Source organism: Emys orbicularis, chromosome 10, assembly GCF_028017835.1.
Source record: "Emys orbicularis isolate rEmyOrb1 chromosome 10, rEmyOrb1.hap1, whole genome shotgun sequence".
NCBI lineage: Eukaryota > Metazoa > Chordata > Testudines > Emydidae > Emys > Emys orbicularis.
The window spans coordinates 33,876,303-33,897,676 of NC_088692.1; the positions used below are offsets into that span (position 1 = coordinate 33,876,303).

At 46.1% G+C, this 21,374-nt stretch overlaps 1 protein-coding gene across 1 annotated transcript in view; it reads right to left on the reverse strand.

The window, feature by feature from the left end:
* Positions 1–223: 223 nt before the first annotated feature.
* HMOX2 (heme oxygenase 2) overlaps positions 224–21,374 on the reverse strand; it is a 36,046-nt gene continuing 14,895 nt past the window's right edge. The window contains exons 2-6 of the mRNA XM_065411826.1: positions 13,701–13,836; positions 7,705–7,822; positions 5,692–6,183; positions 1,237–1,357; positions 224–1,154 (exon numbers count right to left, since the gene is read on the reverse strand). Coding sequence (XP_065267898.1) covers positions 1,030–1,154; positions 1,237–1,357; positions 5,692–6,183; positions 7,705–7,822; positions 13,701–13,789 — 945 coding nt within the window. The 5' untranslated portion in view covers positions 13,790–13,836 and the 3' untranslated portion in view covers positions 224–1,029. The remainder of the gene's footprint in view (positions 1,155–1,236; positions 1,358–5,691; positions 6,184–7,704; positions 7,823–13,700; positions 13,837–21,374) is intronic.

Genomic DNA, 21,374 nt, shown 5'->3' on the forward strand with positions numbered 1-21,374 from the left:
GAAAGGAGTGAGTGGAAAGTCAAGGTTTCACAACACTGCACATAGTGGTTACCAGTCCCAAACTGAGCCTCCTAAATGAATTCCGTGCTGTGAATTCATGCTGCCTGTGTGACCTTGCATCCATCCTTGCAGAGAAGAACTGACTGTAAAGGCCAGTTGCAATGAAGTTCTCAGGGGCTGGACTTCTCTCTGCATGAAGAAAGACTCCCTTATGAAGACTTCAGAGTATAAACTTTATTGGGTCAAAGGCTCTATCACAATATAAGTTACATGAAAAAGTAAACCATTAACTTTAATATATACAAGGACTTGCTCCCCCAGCCCATGGGAAACTATTTGCTCAGCAATTGCTACATGCCAGGGCAAAAGGGCCCTAATTTATAAAACTGGTTTTGAGCCTATGGCCCTTGCAACATGAGCAGCAAGTTATTCTGCCTTTGGGGCAACTGACGCTGTGCCACAGCATCAGAGATAAGAGTGGTTTCAGAGCAGTTTGAATTCCCCACCACCTTCACCAGGACAAAGTGCAATTCCTGATTTGAGCTAGCTCTGAATGCTCTGTCCCAGTGTCACAAGCTAAGTGCTTGATCAGCATGTGAGGCGCAATACTATGTTGGAAGGGGCAAAGAAAACTCCATCAGGCAGCTGGGGAGAAAACCCCAGCCTGGTCAGGGATATGAAGAGCTGATCATTTGACAATAGCTGGCTAAAGCCATTCCCTGATTTAAGACCCGTACCAGGTCACTATAGATTTTGGCTCCACGTGGCAGTTGTGGAGCTAGACTACAATTCCTGCATTAAGTTACTAGCTCAGAACCCTGCTGGGTAATTATATAGATTACTAGGTGTGGTACCATGCAGTATTTGGGTTATTTGTATGCAAATAGTCCTAGGCATTCACTGCAGATTCTGGTTTGTTTACTTAAATCTTGCATTTAAAAACTCCACCACCACCACCAGAGGAGCAGTCCCAAAAGGGTGTGTTCATCTTCTTGAGTCACCATGAGAACTCCATCTAGTGTCCATCCATCACATCATGTACCAGGTTGCAATGCCTGCAGCCAAGGCAATGCAAGCTGCAAGGACAAACTGCACAGTGGGCTGCTTCAGCATAGCCATGCCAATGTGATAGGGGCAGCCAGGGTCCCCCTTGCCTGCAGGGAAGGGCAGAAAGCACTGTTAGCTGTATTACCCCAGAGATGCAGATTAATGTACTTGTAATAAAAGAAAAACTACCTAGTTTTGTGGCATAGTATGGGCACTTGCGCAGGTCTCCTTTTCCATCATGCACTGGGAGCCCTCCATCCTGGGCTTCTTCCGTTAACAATGCACCAATTTTGTCCAGTTCATCAAATACCTGCCAGGGAAAGTGAAGATTCAGTGAGAGTCACCAAGAGCAAACAGCACTTCACAGCCATTCTTGTAAATTTCACTTAAGTGCAGTTTGAATCTGAAGTGTCATCTCACATTTATTATTCTCAGTTTCCAGATCAAATTCGCTCAGCTAACAAGAGCTGCTGAGCAAGGTTTTCAGAAGGGACTAGTAATTTGGGTGCCCAACCTGACATTTTAAAGGGGCCTGGGTCTTCAGAATATGCTGATCACCCATCTTCTCAAAAGTTGGACACCCCAAAGAAAAAAAGAAAAAAAAAAAAACAACAACAACAACAACACACCAACCCAGTCACTTTTGAAAGTCTTTGCTGTTTTTTCCTAGCTGCCAGCCCTGCAAACTCAGTCTGAGGCTCAAGTATTAAAGCTGGGCTCCTGCCTTGAATACATCAGCTGAATTATGAATTTTGTTGGAGAACCAAACCAATATACTCTAGCTCAGGGGTTCTCAACTTTTTTTGAGGAGGCCCTCTCAACATGCTATAAAAATTCCATGGCTCACCTGGGCCACAACTGTTTTTCTGCATATAAAAGCCAAGACCAGCGCTAGGGGGTAGCAAGTAGCACAACTGCCCAGGACCCAAGCCACAAGGGGCCCACAAAGCTAAGTGGCTCAGTCTTCAGCTTCAGCCCTGGGTGGTGGGGCTCAGGGCCCCAGGCTTCAGCCCCGTGCAGTAGGGCTTCGGTTTTCTGCCCTGGGCCCCAGCAAGTCTAATGCTGGCCCTGCTTGGTGGTCCCCCTGAAACCTGCTCACAGCCTCCCAGGGGGCCACAGGCCGAGAACCACTGCTCTAGCTCACTCCCCCAGGGCAGGGCTACTCTGCAAGGCTAATGATACAATTAAATTCTCTCTTCCACCTCTGATGTACTTGGCGAGTGGGTGCCATTTTCAGTAAACTTTTCAGACTAGAACAAAACCCTTGAACAGAGTACTAGGGTTTATTTTTAGTTCAATATTTAGTAAATGAAGTGTGCAACTCCAAGCACTCTGAGGCTGTCTAATAACGAGTTCTCTGTTGAAATGCTACTGTGCAGCTTACTCCAGCAATGTTACTCATTAAACAGAACAGCTTCACACAGCACTGTAAAATAGGATGGGCCCCTCTTGCTGTTGCAGGTGCCAGCAAGTTATCTAGGTTGCAGGTGAATCTTGTGGTTTGTGTGGCCTTTACATGACACAGCACTCCCTCCAGCAACAGAGGTAGCAACACAAACTTTCCGTGAGCCCTGTGAAACTGGAGGGACAGGGTCCTGCCCCTCTTGTACTGAAACGAGTGGATGCTTAAATCCTAGAGGTTGTGAAGAAATCCCATCCTCCACCCTCCCGTGAGAGTCATAACAAGTATCTAGGGTTATTTCCCTGCCTTCTGAAACCTCAAGCAGGGATCACCAGCAAGAGGGCACATCCCACACGGTCAGTTCACAGCATTATGTGGGGACCTTGGTTCTTCTTCCCCCCATTATGTTTACATACAGGGCAGTCCTAAAAAACAAAAAACTTGAAATGCCTACTGGGGACCATCTGTGCCTACAGGCCCCTGAAAAACAAACACAGGAGAAGTGCCAACATCTGACTGTCACAAACAGCACTGATTGTTCTCTAGTGCATCACGTGAAATCCACGGTATCTCCACTCCTGTGTACTCCCAAGGAGGGCAAATGTCAGTTTGGAGGGGTCAGCTCCATTTACAGCCCTGCTTAAAACCGATTTCTCCAGAGCTGGCTGGGTGATGGGAACGTTACAGCCTGGAACTCTGCCCTGTTTGCAAGTAAGAGATTCAAGAGATCTTTCCTGTTCATCTTACAGGGTTTCGCTGAAGGTGAAATGCCTGCACAGCACCAAGCATGTTCTGGGAGCTACTGTTACAGGAATCAAACAAGCCAGAGTCCCAGGTAAGACACTGCAGGGCAAGGTGGAATTCTACTCTGCACAGATGAGAATACTGCTTTCACCAGCAGTGTTCCCAGGCCTCTCCCAAGTGTCTAGAGGAAAAACTGGGAGATGTCAGTGAAGTGTATTAGCAACTCAAAACAGCCTGGAGTATTGTAGAAGGGTTGAGGCCACCAGGCTTTGCCGTTCCTTTCCCTTTAGACTCTGGACTGAAAAACACCTTTCCCAATCCATTCTCTCCGCAGACATTCCTGCGAGCTTCGCTCTGCTCCCTTTACTCCCTCTGAACACATTTTCTGTTTCCCCCTGCCCTGCACACACACCCTTCCCCCCAAACAGAGTGCTGAGCTTCATCATTCCCCTTGATTTTTCTGCTGGCAGAGCACCCCTCCCAACTTGGAGTGTGAGGGAATTTTAGTCTAAAACAAAAAAGTTAAGGAGAACTACAGCACCATTTGCTGGGACCTGTGTCCCCTATGTTCTGAACCCAGCCATCAAAGCTTGAACAAGGCAAGAGAGTACTTGGATAGTTTTATTCCAGGGTTTTTGTTTTGTTTTTTTAAAAAGGGGGAACTACTTTTGGTAGAACTGAACTGGGAATGAATGAAATCATAACTGGTGCTCCTCTGTGCTCTCACACTCCAGCCAACAGGGGAAAGCGTCAGGTAGGGATTCACACAGACTTAGCCAAGGTCTCAATATGACATCGAAGAACACAATCAAATAGGGCAAGACTACTACAAAAACATCCTGCTGCTTGGTGTGAAGCTTGGAGAGGAGGCTCAAAATAGTTTGCATTTAACTTTGTAGAAGGTACAACCCAGCATGCTCAACAGGGTAGGTGGGCGCTGTTGGGATAATTGGGCCTACAAATTTACCCTAATTGTGAGTTCAACTGGAGGAAGTGAGTGTTGACAACAAAAGATATGAAAGGCAGGGGAAAGGGAGGGGGCAGACTGAATTACTCCAAACGAAAAGACCTAATGATGTAAATCAAGACTGTGTTAAGATCATGCCTGGTAAACAAGCATGGATTCAGAAAATCAGTGAAACAAAATAGATGTGTCAAAGACTAGGCCCAGTTGATGGACAAAACAAGTAGGGGATAGGCCCTTTGTGGGTCTTTAAAGAACGATTTGGGGGGAGGGGGGCAAGTTGGCTACTTGAGCAAGCTTCACCATCATGGTGCCACACCCACTATCTCCTGGGACCCTGAGCCTTTGTCATCCCAGTCCCGAGATGTCCTGTCCTGTCCTGTCCAGACTAGGCCAGAGAGGAACCTAGAGGATGTTGCCACCAGCTCCCGCTGAATCCCAAATACCATCTGGACTGGAGACAGCTGAACAGCAGCAGCTTCAGCCTAACTTCTTCTCTTCTCCCCCCCGCCAAACAGGACAGTTATTACTGCCTAAGAGACTGCCGAACAAGGGTTTTTTTCCCTCTAAGAACTCTCTCCAGTCAAAGGGAAAGGGAACAAGGGATGCTGTTAAAATGAAAGCCTTAATTAATACTTTACATTTCAAATGTTTTAGCCATTTTCCCTTCTTTTCTTTAATCTTAAGTAAAAGGATATTTAGTGGGCTGTTTGCCATGATACTAAGTAGGCGGAGGTCTCTGTATATCAAACCCCAAACCTTGTTTAATACTATTTAATGTTGGACAGTGACTGGGTCATGTTAACTCCTTTGGCCCTTATATTCCATCTAAATTAATACAACAATACTTAAGTGCATAGAGGCCAAATCAGGTAGAACCTGTACATCAAAACTCTTGTACTCTACCATCTGATTGATAGGGAGTCAAAACAGGTTGTGTGGTCCTGATGACACACTGCATACTAGAATGTTTAGTCTCTGGGTTATACCTTCAGGTTAAAGAGGTAAAATAGCTGCAGTCTGCTCTGTTTTATATAAAAACAGAGCAGCCTTCAGGACCCTGCTAAATCATCAAGTCAGCCTTTAGATGGCCAGAGTGTGGAAGCCCCTGAGTGTATGATGCATTTGGCTAATTAAGTGCTTCCTTGGCACTCCAAAGGTTAGGAGTAGGTTCAGATAAGTTTGTGGGGTTTTCCCCATGGGAGGAGGCCTGGTTTCTTCCCCTTATCTTACCGACTACTTAAGCATGTATTAATTATTGGCATTACAATAACTCCTGGGGCCCCCAACGAAGTTTTGGGCCCTAGCATGGTAGTGTGCTCTATGTGTCCTTAGTAGAGACATCAGATGCCGTTTGCATTTCCTGTTTAAAAGGCTTATAGCTCTACTCTTTCCTCCTTCCCCTGGATTTAGCGAACGCCATCAGTCCTGCATTATCAGGAACATTAACACTCCGTCTAAACCAGGCAGAAGATTAAAGCAATGTAGCTTACTTAAGTACAGGCAGTTACAAGAGTTTGGGGATGCATGGTACCTGCATGTTGAATTCAAATGCCTTATTGGCTTCCTCCACAATCCTCTCCTTGGCTTTCTTGTCCAAGTCCAGGGCATTTATCCTGGCCCTGTAGAACTGCTTGAACTGCTGTGCATTGGAAATATTGTCAAACACATAGAACTGGATCCCTTCCCCAGTACTGGGCAGCTTCAAGGCCCTCTGGGCTACCTTCTTGAGTATCTGGCCCCCAGACAGGTCCCCCATGTACCGTGTGTAGGCATGGGCTACCAGCAGTTCTGGTTCATACTGCCCAACATGATGGATTCTGTCTACGTAACACCTAGTTGCCTCTGAACACTGAATCTTCTCTTTCCAGTTTTCCCCGTAGAAATACTCCATGTCTTTAGCCAATGCCTCTTTCCGATGAAGTTCTAGAGGGAAGTACAAAGGGGCAAATGCAGGATGGTCCTTGTTGCAGTCCATTTCCTCTTCCAGGGCAGAGTATGTGTAGTAAAGTGCCACAGTAGCCAACTAGGAACAAAAGCACAATATATGTGAGAGACCACTTGCCAGAAAGAATGATGTATTTAGACAGGTTATGTACAGACCCATGCATTCCTCCCAATAAACTACACTCCATACAGACCACACTTTTCCCAGCATATTATCTGTTAGGCTGTGAAGGAATCTTAAAAGGAAATGGTGACGTCCCTTTGCTTGGGACACATCCAGGCATCACCATAGACAAGTATCTGAACCCCTATGCCTCAATACCTATCTGTAAAATGGGGACAACATATCCTACTTCAAAAAGGTGTAGAGAAGCTTAATTCATTACTGCTTTAAGCCCCTCTAAGGGAAGGCACTATTTAGATTTGCAGACCGTTATGATCAAAAGATGATGTTCATACATCTATGCTGAATGCTCTGATCTGCCCACAAAGGACTGGCAATTAAAACACCTTAGTTTAAATAGCTAACATAATTCCCAATACTTTCTGACAATTTCAACTGCACTGGCATTTATAGACCCGAGGCATGACGTTAAGGGGCTTCCAGACGCAGTCATGACAATAGAGGGGTGGCTGAGCCAAGCAAGTGGAATTACGATGCTGTGCACCAGGTCACAAACACCAAGAGCAGGGAGGCAGGCCCAGCCCTGTGGGACATGACCTTCTGCTGCTGCTGGATGATGCATGTGAGGTGAGCTCACTTTACAACCTCTTCCCGAGGCCTCCCCTCCGCACCAGGCCTACAACCCATCTAGAACCTTCTTGCAACCCACTGGTCTGTTGTAGTGTGACCAGATGTCCTGATTTTATAGGGACAGTCCCAATTTTTGGGTCTTTTTCTTATATAGGCTCCTATTAACCCCCCCCCCCCCGCCCCCGCCCCGATTTTTCACACTTGCTGTTTGGTCACCCTAGTCTGTTGGGACCCACTGTTTTAGCTCTCCATTAATTGTTTTCCAGACCAGCCAGCAGGTGGTGCTGCTGAGCAACATTAAGCTGACTCCCAACCCAAATTGCTAACTATGCCAATTCTGTAGCACTACAAGGTACTGCTAACTCTGGGAGTGAGACACCATGCTGGATTCCCTGACATGTTACACACAGTGTCACTACTAGGCAAGTCAGGTTTCCAGCAGTTTAGTTTGATTTAGTTTGCCCATGACAAGTAAAAATCCACACCCAGAACATAAAGATACATTTTTTTGATTGGGATTTAATAATATTACCTGGCTCTTATGTAGCCCTTGGCATCAGTAGATTTCAAAGGGCTTCACAGTCTGATGCAGGGAAGTATTATCCCCATTTTAGAGACTGGGAATTGAGGGAGAGAGGCTAAGCAAATTGCCCAAGGTCACCCAGGAAGTTTCTGACAGAGCAGGGAATTGAACCCAAGTCTCCGGTTAGTGCCCTAACCACTGGGCCATCCTTTCCCTCATTGTAACAACATGTCGTGTCTCCAATTTGGGATACAGCTTCCAACTCCACAGCTCAATATCTCATCTCACATACTGTTAAGGAAACAGAGCTAGAAAGTGCAAACCTTAAATAGCTCCTTCTTGATCCGTCCTTTCAGGAAGTCTTTGACAAACTGAGTGTTCTCTGCACGATCATGAGACTCTTTGGTCCCCTCTTTAAGCATCTCTGAGAGGTCAGTGGGACTGTGAAGAACAGAAATTCACATAGGGCATGAGATGGGGAACATGCCCAAAGGATCCCAGGAAGATTCTGTAGGTCTTAAGAGCAACTTTTAAACTACACAAGGCCAGGGCCAGGCCCATACATTGGACCAAGGCAGCTATCTGTGCTTCAGGCCAGTCCTGCATTAGACTGGGTAGAAACTGTGAATTCCTATTTGCTGATGGCAAGCTCCAGGAAGATGCCATCTGTGTCTTTTTGTCAATTAGTGCTAATTGACATCCAACTCAAGACAGAATTATTCTCTGGCTCAAAATGTGGGGGTGGGGAGGAGGAGAGCCAGCTCCTCTGGCCATGGGGGACACAGGAAGTGCCCCTCCAAAAATCAGCCAAATTTTTATTCTTGTGCACACCCCTAAGCTTCAGGGTGACAGTTTACATGAAATATACTACATAAACCTGTGCTGTAAGGTCCCACTATAAGTGAGGTTTTGGACACCACTAGCATGGTCTCTTAAAATGCTGTCTCTGGGAATAGGACTGTGCCATCACATCATCAGACTGTCAGCATGGAAGTACAAACACCACCATACAAAACATGCTGAACAATCACCACAGCGTGATGACATTACACTTGTCCTGTTGATATTTTGGGTTGCTTTTAACATCCAGTCCCAGAATGTTAGCCTCTGAAACAGGTAGTCTCATCAAACCCAGGACTGTCCCACAAAGTCATCATCATCAGTGATTACCCCAGATGCAATAGAAATCCTACCGACAATGCTAAGAGAATAAGGTCAAGCACAAAGGTGACAGCAGCTCATAAGAGATGTTGAATATACTACTGAGCTAGGGTAGTGTGAATCCACATCTCCAGCACAGTCTGGTTGTGCCTTGAGTGTGTGACAGGCAGCAATACTGGCAGGAGTCTCATTCATTTTAGAGAGGCTAACAGGTATGGTCCATTCACCACATTCAGACACCCAAATACTGAGTCATTAAACCTGACTTTTTGGCACAAATTCCCCTACTGTGAATTTTTAGAGTATAGTAGAACCCCAGAGTTACAAACTGACCGGTCAAACACACCCCTTGTTTGGAACCAGAAGTACGCAATCAGGCAGCAGCAGAGGTGGGGAGGGAGGAAAAGCAAATACAGTACAGTACTGTGTTAAATGTAAACCACTAAAAAAAGATTTGACCAGGTAAGGAAACTGTTTGAGCTGGTTTCATTTAAATTAAGATGGTTAAAAGCAGCATTTTTCTTCTGCATAGTAAAGTCTCAAAGCTGTCAATGTTCAGTTGTAAACTTTTGAAAGAACCACAATGTTTTGTTCAGGAATGGAGATTGTTTGCAACTCTGAGGTGTTCGTAACTGAGCTTCTAATGTAATCTCAGAATAGTAACCCAGCCTTCAAAACATGGGTGGTGATCTCCCTGTGATCACTGTATTAGCAGTGCACCTTTGACAGCCTCAACTGCACTCTGCCCATTAATCTAATCTCACTCATGACTATTAACATTCCAAACCTCTGAGCTGCTTCAGTTAAAAAACAACCTGCCCTCAATGCTTTCCATACTCCCAGTTGTGGAATTGTCACAGTTAGCCTATGATGCAGGACAGGGCACTAGTTCAGGACTAAACTAGTGCCAACTCAAAGACCGCTCAGCTTGTGACCCATCACAGGTAGGAAACAGGAACTCCTCCTTCCCAATGACACAGGACTTTTTTGTTTCTGGTACTAGTGCCTCGAAATGGCAGATTTTAATAATTTACTACGACAAATAGCTCTAGTTCCTGTCTTCTGACAGTGGCCAATGCCAGATGCTTCAGAAGGAATGAACAGAACAGGTAATCAAGTGATCCAACCCCTGTCACCCATTCCCAGCTTCTGGCAAACAGAGGCTAGGGACACCATTCCTGCCCATCCTGGCCATTGATGGACCTATCCTCCATTAATTTATCTAGTTATTTTTTGAACCCTGTTATAGTCTTGGCCTTCACAACATCCTCTGGCAAGGAGTTCCACAGGTTGACTGTGCATTGTATGGGATGGGGGGGGACTTCCCTTTGTTTGTTTTAAACCTGCTGCCTATTAATTTCATTTGGTGACCCCTAATTCTTATGTTAGGAGAAGGAGTAAATAACACTTCCTTATTTACTTTCTTCACACCAGTCATGATTTTATAGACTTCTAGAATATCCCCCCATAGTCATCCCTTTTCCAAGCTGAAAAGTCCCAGACTTATTAATCTTTCCTCATATTAGCTGCTCCAATGTCCTAATCATTTTTGTTGCCCTTTTCTGTACCTTTTCCAATTCCAATATATCTTTTTGAGATGGGGCGACCACATTTGCACACAGTATTCAAGATGTGGGCATACCATTGATTTATACAGAGGCAATATATTTTCTGTTTTATTTTTTATCCCTGTCTTAATGATTCCCAACATTCTGTTCGCTTTAATTGCCGCTGCACATTGAGTGGATGTTTTCAGAGAACTATCCACAATGACTCCAAAAATCTCTTTTTTGAGTTGTAACAGCTAATTTAGACCCCATCATTGTATATGTAGAGTTGGGATTATGTTTGCTAATGTGCATTACTTTGCATTTATCAACATTGAATGTCATCTGCCATTTTGTTGCCCAGTCACCCAGTTTTGAGAGATCCTTTTGTAGCTCTTCACAATCTGCCTGGGACGTAACTATCTTGAGTAGTTTTGTATCATCTGCAAATTTTGCCACCTCACTTTTTCCACATCATTTATGAATATGTTGAATAGGACTGGTCCCAGTACAGACCCCTGGTGGACACCACTATTTACCGCTCTCCATTCTGAAAACTGAACATTTATTCCTACCCTTTGATTCTTATCTTTTAATCAGTTACCATTTCATGAGAGGACCTTCCCTCTTATCCCACGACAGCTTACTTTGCTAAAGAGCTTTGGTGAGGGGCTTTGTCAGAGGCTTTATGAAAATGAATGAATTAGTTGGATAAACTGAAATTAAGAAAATATTCTTTGCATCTGTAGAATAGCCTACTGCCATCAAGAGCTCATTTAGAGAGACAAGGTGGGTGAGGCAGTATCTTTTATTAGACCAACTTCTGTTAAGGAAAGTAAACAGAGCTCTGTGTCAGCTTGATAGCTTGTCTCTTTCACCAACAGACACTGGTCCAATAAAAGTTATTACCTCATCCATCTTGTGTCTCTAATATCCTGGGAGCAACATGGCTGCAACCACACTGCAGAAACCTGGTTCCAGGTGCTTAGCCAGTGACTTCCACCAGTTCTGTAACTTGACTTTCTTTAAAAGCTCAACAGCAAACATGTACTGCTTGAATATTATTTTTGTATTTATTAAAATCAAATAAATTAAATAGACTACAGTCTAAGCCTTAACACTGGTTGCCAATGGTAAATGGGTTTACTTTTCAAATGAAAACTGAATTTAAATTAAGTCAAAAAATTTGATTTTTAAAGTCAGTTTTGATCCACTCTAATATCTCCTATAGAGCAGTTTAATAAAAACAAAAACAAACAAACAAAAAAAACACTCCCACCCTTCAGTCCAGCAATGATTCCAGCCTCACCACCACATTCACTTCCTTCTAGGTCTTCCATGCTTCCAATGCACGGACCAGCCTCCCGATCCCAGTGTTCCATGCCACGTCCCAAGCCTCTCATTCAAATCCCAGTTTAAGGTCCATTTCCTCCACGTAGCCCCACAAATATTACTCAAATGCACTCTCCACCCCTACCTTCAATAAGGGAGAAGCTGTGAAAGGCTCTTTCTGGGTCTCCTAGTGCATCTGATTTTATCTATATCTTTTAGACTAAGCTCTCTGGGGCAGGGACTGTGGGTGTTGTACCTACTGAAAACACTGTTGGTGCATAACAAAAAGAGTTAATATACTCCTTGTTATAGACGTGCACTGCATTTTCATCTCACTAGAGGATTTTTGGTTTTTAGTAAAGTGAATAGATGCACTTTATCAAGTCACAGCATCTCCTGGTGGATCCTTAATGAAAGTACCAGAGGGGTAGCCGTGTTTGTTGCTTTTTACAGATCCAGACTAAGAGTCCTGTGGCACCTTATAGACTAACAGATGTATTGGAGCATAAGCTTTCGTGGGCGATGCATGTGTCTGACGAAGTGGGTATTCACCCACGAAAGCTTATGCTCCAATACATCTGTTAGTCTATAAGTGTAGTGAGCTGGTGTGGCACCCCTCCGTCTCCGACAGGGCCGACCTTCCTCCAATCCCAGCGTGGGCGGAGCCACCGGGTCCGGGGCCCGCCCCTCCGAGGTCACGGCCCCGACCCGGAAGTATAAAAGCCCGCCAGCAGAACTCAGTGAGGCCCAGACCGCCAGAGAGAGCAGACGTCCCGGGCCGAGCTCCCGCTTGGGAGACTGCCGCAGGCCGAGAGCCGCCTGCTACACCCCCGCGCCGGTCAAGCCTACCTCTCGCCAGGTACCCCGAGGAGGACTGGCCCAGCCTGCCCCGGAGCCGTTACCCCGAGGAGGGCTGGCCCAGCCTGCCGCGTGCCAGTTACCCTGAGGAGGACTGGCCAAGCTTGCCCCGGACCAGCTGCCCCGAGGAGGAGTCAAGCCTGCCCCGGGCCAGCTACCCTGGGGGAGAGCCGCCGGACCGGCCCCCAAGCCCCGCACCCGAGGAACCGATGCTCCTGGACTGGCCCGAACCCGGCATCGCCAAGGAGGTAGGCCCCGAGGGGGAACAAGGAAGTAGCCCGGGGATAGCCGACCCCGGTCAGGCTGCAGAGGCCTGTGAGCCGATGTCAGTGTGTTTCGGTCAGGATACCCCACTGACCGGCAGCGACAGTAGCCGCTGCTAGGGCCCCGGGCTGGGACACAGTGGAGTGGGTGGGCCTGCGTCCCCCCCTGCCACCCGCACTCACGGGTGGCAGGCTTCCCCCTCACCCAACGCTCAGGTAGGAACCTGGGCCCCTTAACTGTCTGTTTGCTCAACCCCTGCCCCAAAGGGCTTGAGCTGTGACTGTTTGTGCCCCGCCCTGACCCAGGGCCTGGGCCCCTTAACTGCTTGTTTGCTCAACCCCTGCCCCAAAGGGCTTGAGCTGTGACTGTTTGTGCCCCGCCCTGACCCAGGGCCTGGGCCTGCTTAGACGGTTAGTTAGCAGTCAGCCCCTACCTAAGGTCCTGAGCTCCGGAACTGTGAGCCGCTCAGCCCTTGCGTAAAGGGACCTGAGGCTAGACTGTCTGCAATTTAGTGAGCCGGTGTGGCACCCCTCCATCTCGGAGGGTAGAGCCCCGGCTCAACCCTACTACAATAAGGTGCCACAGAACTCTTTGTTCCTTAATGAAAGGGTTCAGCTTTGCAGCTGCTTCACCCCAGGAATGCACAAGACAAGACTTTTGAATTGCCCAGTTATTCAGGAGGGATAGATTATTGCACTCCAAAATAAACAAGGAAAGGAAAATCTCAATCAGACTAGAAGGAATTATTTCTTGGCAAAGAGCAATTAGGCTGTGGAAGAATCTTACAGTAAGTGGAAGAAACCCTATTAACTCGTCATTTGAAACTGGATGGGATAACACACTAAAAAGTTTATTGTAAGGAAATAAATGTGCTGGCCCCAGGGAGATGAGCTGGATTATCTATTCACATCCCAATAGAGCCTCATCACTAGCCCTTCACTTCAGCCATTTACAGACATCCTTCTCTCCTGAATGGGGGTGGAATGAATATTAAAGTGTTCCCACATTACTGAAAGTGGGGGGAGGGGAAGAGAGGGGACAGCAAGCACCACATTCCTGCCTGGGACCCACATGCAGGGATACACTTCTAGAAGACAAGTTGTTCCAGGTAACAAAGCCCCACTCTCACTAGCCAGGAGGGCCCCAACAGGACTCACCTGACGTTGTCATCCTCTTCTGTTTCCTCATAGCGGACATTCTCTGCCTCATCTACCCCCTCAGAGGCTTCCGTTACATCAGACGGCATCTCTCCAGAGACCTGATCTTCCTAATGTTCTCTTCACTTTTCTAGTCCTGTTTGGAAACAGCCAGAGTTCATCATCCAGTTATTTCAGCAACACTAAGTGACTGAAGAGCAAAAACTTGACTTTAATAAAGCAGAAGATTCCTGAATGAGGAGTGGGGGTGAAGGAAAGCACCAAATGCTGCAAAGCTGCAAAAGCCTTAACTCACTCAAACACATGCATGGTCAGTCGACAGAGCTGTGCACTTGACATTCTCCCTCAGTGGACTCAAGGATATACAGCAGAATACAAGCTTACCTGTTTATGGTCCAACACTGCCTTAGAAAACACAGAACCTTGTGTCCCCTCTGGCAACTCTAAGCAAAGGCACTGACAGCCTCAGCTCAGAGTTACATACAGTGCATAACAAAGCAGCTCGCATACTAATAAACCATAACCTTGTGCAAGAAAGACAACCGTGACTCAGCAAGCAATCCAAGTTAGGCTTCCCACTCAGGGTTCGGTGGATCAGCTGAGCAGACTAGAAGACCTGTATTTCACCAGCCTGCATGATGATACTTCTGAGCAAAATAACACTTTTCCACCAGGACTTAAAAAAATAAAAAAAAAATCCCTAGGCCATCTGCAGAAAGGTAAGATTTAGAGCAGAGTGACTGACCTGGGGAAGGAAGGGAAACAACCCTCCTCCCTAGATCTTTTTCAGCTTTAGTTTCTGGGATTTGAGCTGCAATCAGCAACATGCAGCCTCTCCTCTTTCCTACTAGCACTGCAGTAAGTTACCCCAGCTAAGCCACAAAGGCAGGCAGCTTGGCAGGGAATTAACAAAGCCTCTCCCTCTGCAACGTAGCACATCTGGAAGGGAAGAGAAATGGGTCATGGGACCGCAAAACAATGCTAGCAAAACAGGCCTCCAAATTGCACAGTTCTTTTCACAAAGGCAGGGGCAGAGTTCACTGGCCTGGCTTTCTGGGACAGCCTCCACACCTGTCCAAAGAGCATGAGAAAGCAAAACTCCTATGCAGCTGAAGCATTTTTATTTGGTTCCCCTTAAATTATTCTGTTCCAGCATGGACTCTCCCAAATAATATATCCCAATTATTCAATAGGCTTAAAAAAAGGACTATTTGAAAAAGCTTGAGATAAAGTAGTATGCCGTGCAACAGATGCAATATTAAGGACTAAGAGCCAAACATCTGGCTTTTATTACCAGCTTTGACTCACTGACACCTTGGGTAAACCACTCAGCCTCTGTTTCCCCACCCCCCCCCCCCCCAATCTGTAAAATGGGAAATAAACCAATTAGCTGATAGACACTAATCACCACTAAGTTAAGAGTAGAAGATGGCAGAGCTGACAGATAATGCCAGAAGGCAGCTGGGCACAGACCAAGCCCACTGCTTATTATTTAGAAAGCATCTGTGCTAAACACTGTCTGACCAAACACATTTCATCCTCTTATACTGTGTCTCCCAATCACATCACTATGAGCCTGATATGTAGGTCACCACTCACCTTAAGAAAGCTTGTTTTAATCCTACATGTCTATGTTCTGAGGCTGGGAAAACAGTAAATGAGATAAGACTGTGCAGAGCAGGCCAAGCTAGTTAATGTGAAGCCAGAATTGGCAGCTCTGACCCCAGCTCCCAGTCTGAAGCACAAACACATAAAAAGGATGGATCAATTATAAATTGATAAACTGCCCTTCCAGTTAATGACCTCTGGTTTCCTAACCCTCTCCTTCAGCCTTCCAGTAACTGCCCTACCTCCCCCACTACTTTCTCTAACTTTTTAGTAAAAGTTTTCCAAGTAAGAGGTTCCAGCTGGAATGTCCTGAAGACTGAAGCCTTAAGCGATACACAACACGTACAGCACAAGCAATAGCCAGATAAGCCAGCCCTGCACAATGTGCCTTGCCTAAACCTGAAGGCACCACCACTCACAGGGTATGTCTACACTGCAATTAAAAACCCATGGCTGGCCTGTGCCACCTGACTCGGGCTTGCACTAAGGGGCTGTTAACTGCAGTACAGATATTTGGGCTCCAGGATCCTGTGAGATGGGAGGGACTAGCCCAGGGGTTGGCAACCTATGGCACGTGTGCCAAAGGCGGCACGCAAGCAGATTTTCAGTAGCACTCTGCTACCGGTCTGGGGTTCCGTCCGCTGGCCCCTGCCAGCTGGGGTCCCTGCTGCCGGCGTCCCTGCTGCCGGCGTCCATGCTCAGCCCGGGGTTCCGTCTGTCCAGGCCGGCAGTGGGCTGAGCAGGGCCAGCAGCCGGAACCCCAGGCCAGCAGTGAGCTGAGCTGCTCAGCACGCTGCCAGTCTGGGTTTCCGTCCACCAGCCCCTGCCAGCCGGGGTCCTGGCCACCAGCCCGCTCAGCCTGCTGCCAGTCTGGGGTTCCGTCCGCTGGCCCCTGTAAAATGTATTACTGGCATGCGAAACCTTAAATATCAGTGAATTAATGAAGACTTGGCACACCACTTCTGAAAGGTTGCCGACACCTGGTCTACCCAAGCCCTGGGAGCCCAAGTCAGCTGGCACACGCCAGTTGCGGGTGTCTAATCACAGTGTAGACATACCTACAGTGACCACAATTATAATTCATGCAATCTTTGGCCTCTACTAAGAATACCAACTGTCCCAAATTGCGATAGCTATTATGCTGAAGACACTTGCCTAATGGGAACTGGACTAAGACCCAGCATCTCATTTCATACAGATTGACAAAATTACCATACGAAGAGTGTTGGCAATGTCAAACTGAGCCAGATTCAAATTTCTGACTTAGAGGTCACAGCCTTGTTTCTCTATTATCAATCCCCCCCACAAGCCGGGCAGTGCCCCCAATCTTCACTCCTCCTGGAAAACCAGCCTACTTCACAGGTTTTCTGTTGGACATGGTAAGCCTGTCTGAGTTACAAAGCTTTCCGAGCTTTGTCTCTGCAACTATGTCCTTATTTTCCTCATTCCCTTTCTTTGATTCCCTCCTCAGTTCCAACAGCAAACATGCATGCTCTAACAGCTACCTAATAAGTAGAACACATACTGTTTGCAAGTGCTACACAGATATTTAATTTTGCTTAACACCCCTCTGAGGCGTTAATTAATCTCACTTTACAAGGAGGAACTGAGGCAGAGAGGTTAAGTGATTTGCCCAAGCTCACACAAGGAAGTCTGGCCAAAATGGGGATGGAAATAAAATGTCTCCTGCTCTAGACACATGCATAGAGACAGCAGCAGGTCAACCTTGTCTGCATAGTGCTTCCTTACAGCTGAGATCTCAGACAGCATTTGATTTAACAGTTTAACTTGCTCTAGTCTCTGCTCCAATATTTCAAAATTCAGATTTTAAAGTCAGAAATTTGCATCCAAGCCCAATCGTTCAAAGAGTTCAGTCTTATGTTCCCCAGAAAATAAACCAAACTTCTGGAGAAATGGTATGTCACCTCCGTATACAGATCTAGAACCGCTACTGATATGGAAGCAGAGCGTCTCTGGCACTGCAGCAAGTTACACCAGTTAAGCCATTTCAGCAGGGGAGTAAAGCCTTTCCCCTTGCAATGCAGCACATCTGGTAGGGAAGAGATTGCACAGTACTCTTCACAAAGGCAGGGGCAGTGTTCAGAGAGCTGCTCTAGCACCACTTCCACTCACTCAACTATACAGAGGTTAAAAACAAAACAAAAAAATCCCAAGCAAAATCTTTAGTGTAAAGGGAAGCAAACTGAACAAGAATAGATGAAAAAGACAGGCAAGAGGAACTGCATGAGATAAGCCACAGTAACATGGTTTGATAAAGGTTCTTAGCAACCAGGTTTTATACAACAGTGACTCTTGGTGGGATTATTTATTTACAAAATAGACCCAGAGTGGCCTTTGGACTCCTCTCACAGATTTTCTAAGACCAGCATTTTCCTTGGCAAATTCACAATACGGTTTAGTTGCTTTCAAGTACTTGCTGCTACGAAACTTTATAGTCTCCTCTCCATACACGTATCCGATTTTCTTTAACACAGGCACTTTCCCATAGCTTGTGCGCCGGAGGAATAAAAATGGTATAGCATAGCACTGTTAGTTATGAAGCATATAGCATGTGCAGGAGATAGTGTTGTAGAGGCAAACAGACCTTGAAAGATTGATAAGTCCCAAAAAAGCACCTTCATTTTACATTTTCATGTAACTGATAACAGGGTTCTTCTAGCTCCATTTTCATGTAATTTATCCTTTAAAAAGGGCACCAGTTCCTGTAGACCTGCATACGATGTAGAGCCATGTGCTGGAGAAAACCTCTCTCAAAACACTAAGCTTCCAAAGGGTAAACTGATAATTTAAAAAAACTGAAATACCTCCATAGTGTTTGTCAAAGTCCCAGGCCAGCACAGCCTAGGAAGGAGGCCAACCCTCTCCAAGGCTTGAATTCATTCATGGGGCATGGGAACTTGAAAATAAGGAGTCATACTAACTTGGCATATTTACCCTCATACCATCGGTTTTAGACTCTGGCTGCTGAGTGAACGGAACAGACTAGATTCCCATTCCCTAGAGCAGTGGTTTTCAAATTTTTTTTTCTGGTGACCAGTTGGAGAAAATTGTTGATGCTCACGATGACCCAACGGAGCTGGGGGATGAGGGGTTTGGTATGTGGGAGGGGCTCAGGGCTCTGGGCTGAGGGTGCCAGCTCTGGGGTGGAGCCAGGGAGGAGGAGTTTGGGGTGCAGGAAGGGGCTCTGGATTTGGCAGGGCTCAAGGCTGGGGCAGGGAATTGGGGCATGGGCTTACCTTGGATGGCTCCCGGTCAGTGGCGCAGCGGGGGTGCTAAGGCAGCTTTCTGCCTGTCCTGGCACCGCGGACCATGCTGCACCCCAGAAGTGGCCAGCAGCAGGTCCGGCTCCTAGGTGGAGGCATGCAAGCAGCTCCCTGCAGCTCTTGTCCACAGGCACAGCCCCCTCCCAGCTCCTATTGGCAGGGAATCAGCCAATGGGAATGCGGAGCCGGTGCTCGGGACGGGGGTAGTGCATGGAGCTCCATGGCCACCCCACCTAGGAGCCGAACCTGCTGCTGGGTTCGGGGCACAGCACAGTGTCAGAACAGGTAGGAACTAGCCTGCCCTAGCTAGGCAGCACCATCAATCTAGCGCTGTCTACACAGGGGTTTAGGTCAGCTTAACTATATTGCTCAGGTGTGTGGATTTTTCAGACCCCTGAGAGGCATAGCTCTGCCGATGTAAGTTCCCATTGTTGACCAGCCCTTAGTAATGATACTCCCCAAAGGACCTGGCCAAGATCTAGAATAAATGCCTATCCTCCCGATTTCCGGGTGGTAGCCGGATTCTCAGGCAGCTACTCATGGCTGTAAACAGAATCAGAACTGGAAGGGTCCTCAATAGGTCATCTAGTCCAGTAACCAGCACTCAAGACAGGACTAAGTAATAACTAATCCATTCCTGACAGGTGTCTAATTTGTTCTTAAAAACCTCCAGTGACAGAGATTCCACAGCCTCCCGATACAATCTGTTCCAGTGCTTAACTACCCTGATGGTTAGGAAGTTTTTCCTAATGTCCAACCTAAACCTCCCTTGCTGCAATTTAAGCCCATTGCTTCTTGTCCTATCCTCAGGAGGTTAAGGAGAACAATTTTTCACCCTCCTCCTTGTAACAACCTTTTATATACTATCATGTTCCCCCTTGGTCTTCTCTTCTCCAGACTAAACAAACATTTTTTCCCCAATCTTCCCCCATAAGTCATGTTTTCTAGACCTTTAGTTATTCCTGTTGCTCTCTTCTGGACTGTCTCCAATTTGTCCACGTCTTCCCTGAAATGTGGCACCCAAAACTGAATACAAACACTCCAGCTGAGGCCTTATCTGCACAGAATAGAATAGAAGCATTACTTCTCGTGTCTTGCTTACAACACTCCTACTAATACATCCCAGAATGATGTTCGCTTTTTTGCAAACAGTGTTACACTGTTAACTCATATTTAGCTTGTGATTCACTATGACCCCCAGATCCCTTTCTGCAGTACTCCTTCCTAGGCAGTCATTTCCCATTTTGTATGTGTGCAATTAATTGTTCCTTCCTAAGTCAAATACTTTGCATTTGTCCTCACTGGAGAAATGATCTGAAGTAAACGGGATGAAATTCAGTTTGTCCAGATCATTTTTAATTTTAATCTGGTTCTCCAAAGCACTTGCAACCTCTCCTGCCTTGGTATCATCTGCAAACTTTGTAAGTGTACTCTCTATGCTATTATCTAAATCATTGATGAGGATATTGAACAGAACCGAACCCAGTACCTTGTGGGACCCCACTTGATATGCCCTTCCAGCTTGACTGTGAACCACTGATAACTTGTTGGAAAACCATTCCCAGAGAGTAGTTATGTACCCACCTTATAGTAGCTCCATCTTGGCTATATTTCCCTAGTTTGTTTATGAGAAGGTCATGCAAGACAATATCAAAAGCCTTACTAAAGTCAAAAATATACCACATCTAATGCTTCCCTGCACTACAACATTATAGTACACCTCTGTACCATTCACACAGAGGGGCTTGATAAGCAAGAGAGAGCCTGTGGAAAAAAGGAAGTTGAGAATTCTATGCTTCTGAAAACAGCCTTTTCCAGGACAAAAGCTGTATACGTCTGGAATAAGTGTAAACCCTTTCTGAACAATCCATCCAAAATTACAGGCATCTCTAACTTCACTCCAATTTGAGTACTCATCAGGTTTACTCTATGAATTCCCAGTGAAGTTACTAAAACAAATACTTAGGTTTAGTTGTTAGAGTATGGGTCTACAAAGTTCTGTTCCTGGCTCGATCTCTGATGCCATGTGACTTGGGGAGTCATTTATGGACTGTCTCTCAGTTTCCCCATCCATAAAAAGCAAAAACGATACCCGATTCATGCTTTGAGGCTTGTAAAGCTCTTTGAGATCCATTAAGAGTGCTTGTGCCCAACATTTGTACTGTCTTGTCTCTATCATTTCTGTTTTGTGTTAAGGTAATAACTGTCCTACTTTACTGAGTCCCAAAGAACCATGAGCATTTGTGTGTCATATCCCATTCATTCTATGGAACTTATTAAAGACAACATTACCATAATGCCTCATTCCAGAGAGGCTTGAGATTAACTGCTCAGAAGCTGGTCAAGTAGTGAGGGGATTAAGACTGCAAGATCCAAACCCCAAGTTTGTCCAGGTATTGTCTGGTATGAGCAGAGCAAAAAAACTGAGCAATCTGGTGCAGTTATTTCTGTATAGTGCTATAGATGTTCATATTAATACTAAATGAGTATAATACTCTGACCAAAAAAATGCTATTTAATACTACAAGATTTTAAGCAGGAACAAGTATTAGAGCACGACTAGAGAAAGATTTGACACCTGTGAACAAGAACATCTGCATCTCCAGCTAGGACTAAAGCTACCAGCCAGGCTTGTCGAGCCACATGCTTCTGGGTACAGTCTAATCAACAGCTGAAGTCAGGAAAGAAAATCCCTGATGCAGGAGGCCTTGGCTACACTTGCGAGTTACAGCGCTGTAAAGGCTCCCCCAGCGCTGTAACTCACTCCCCGTCCACACTGGCA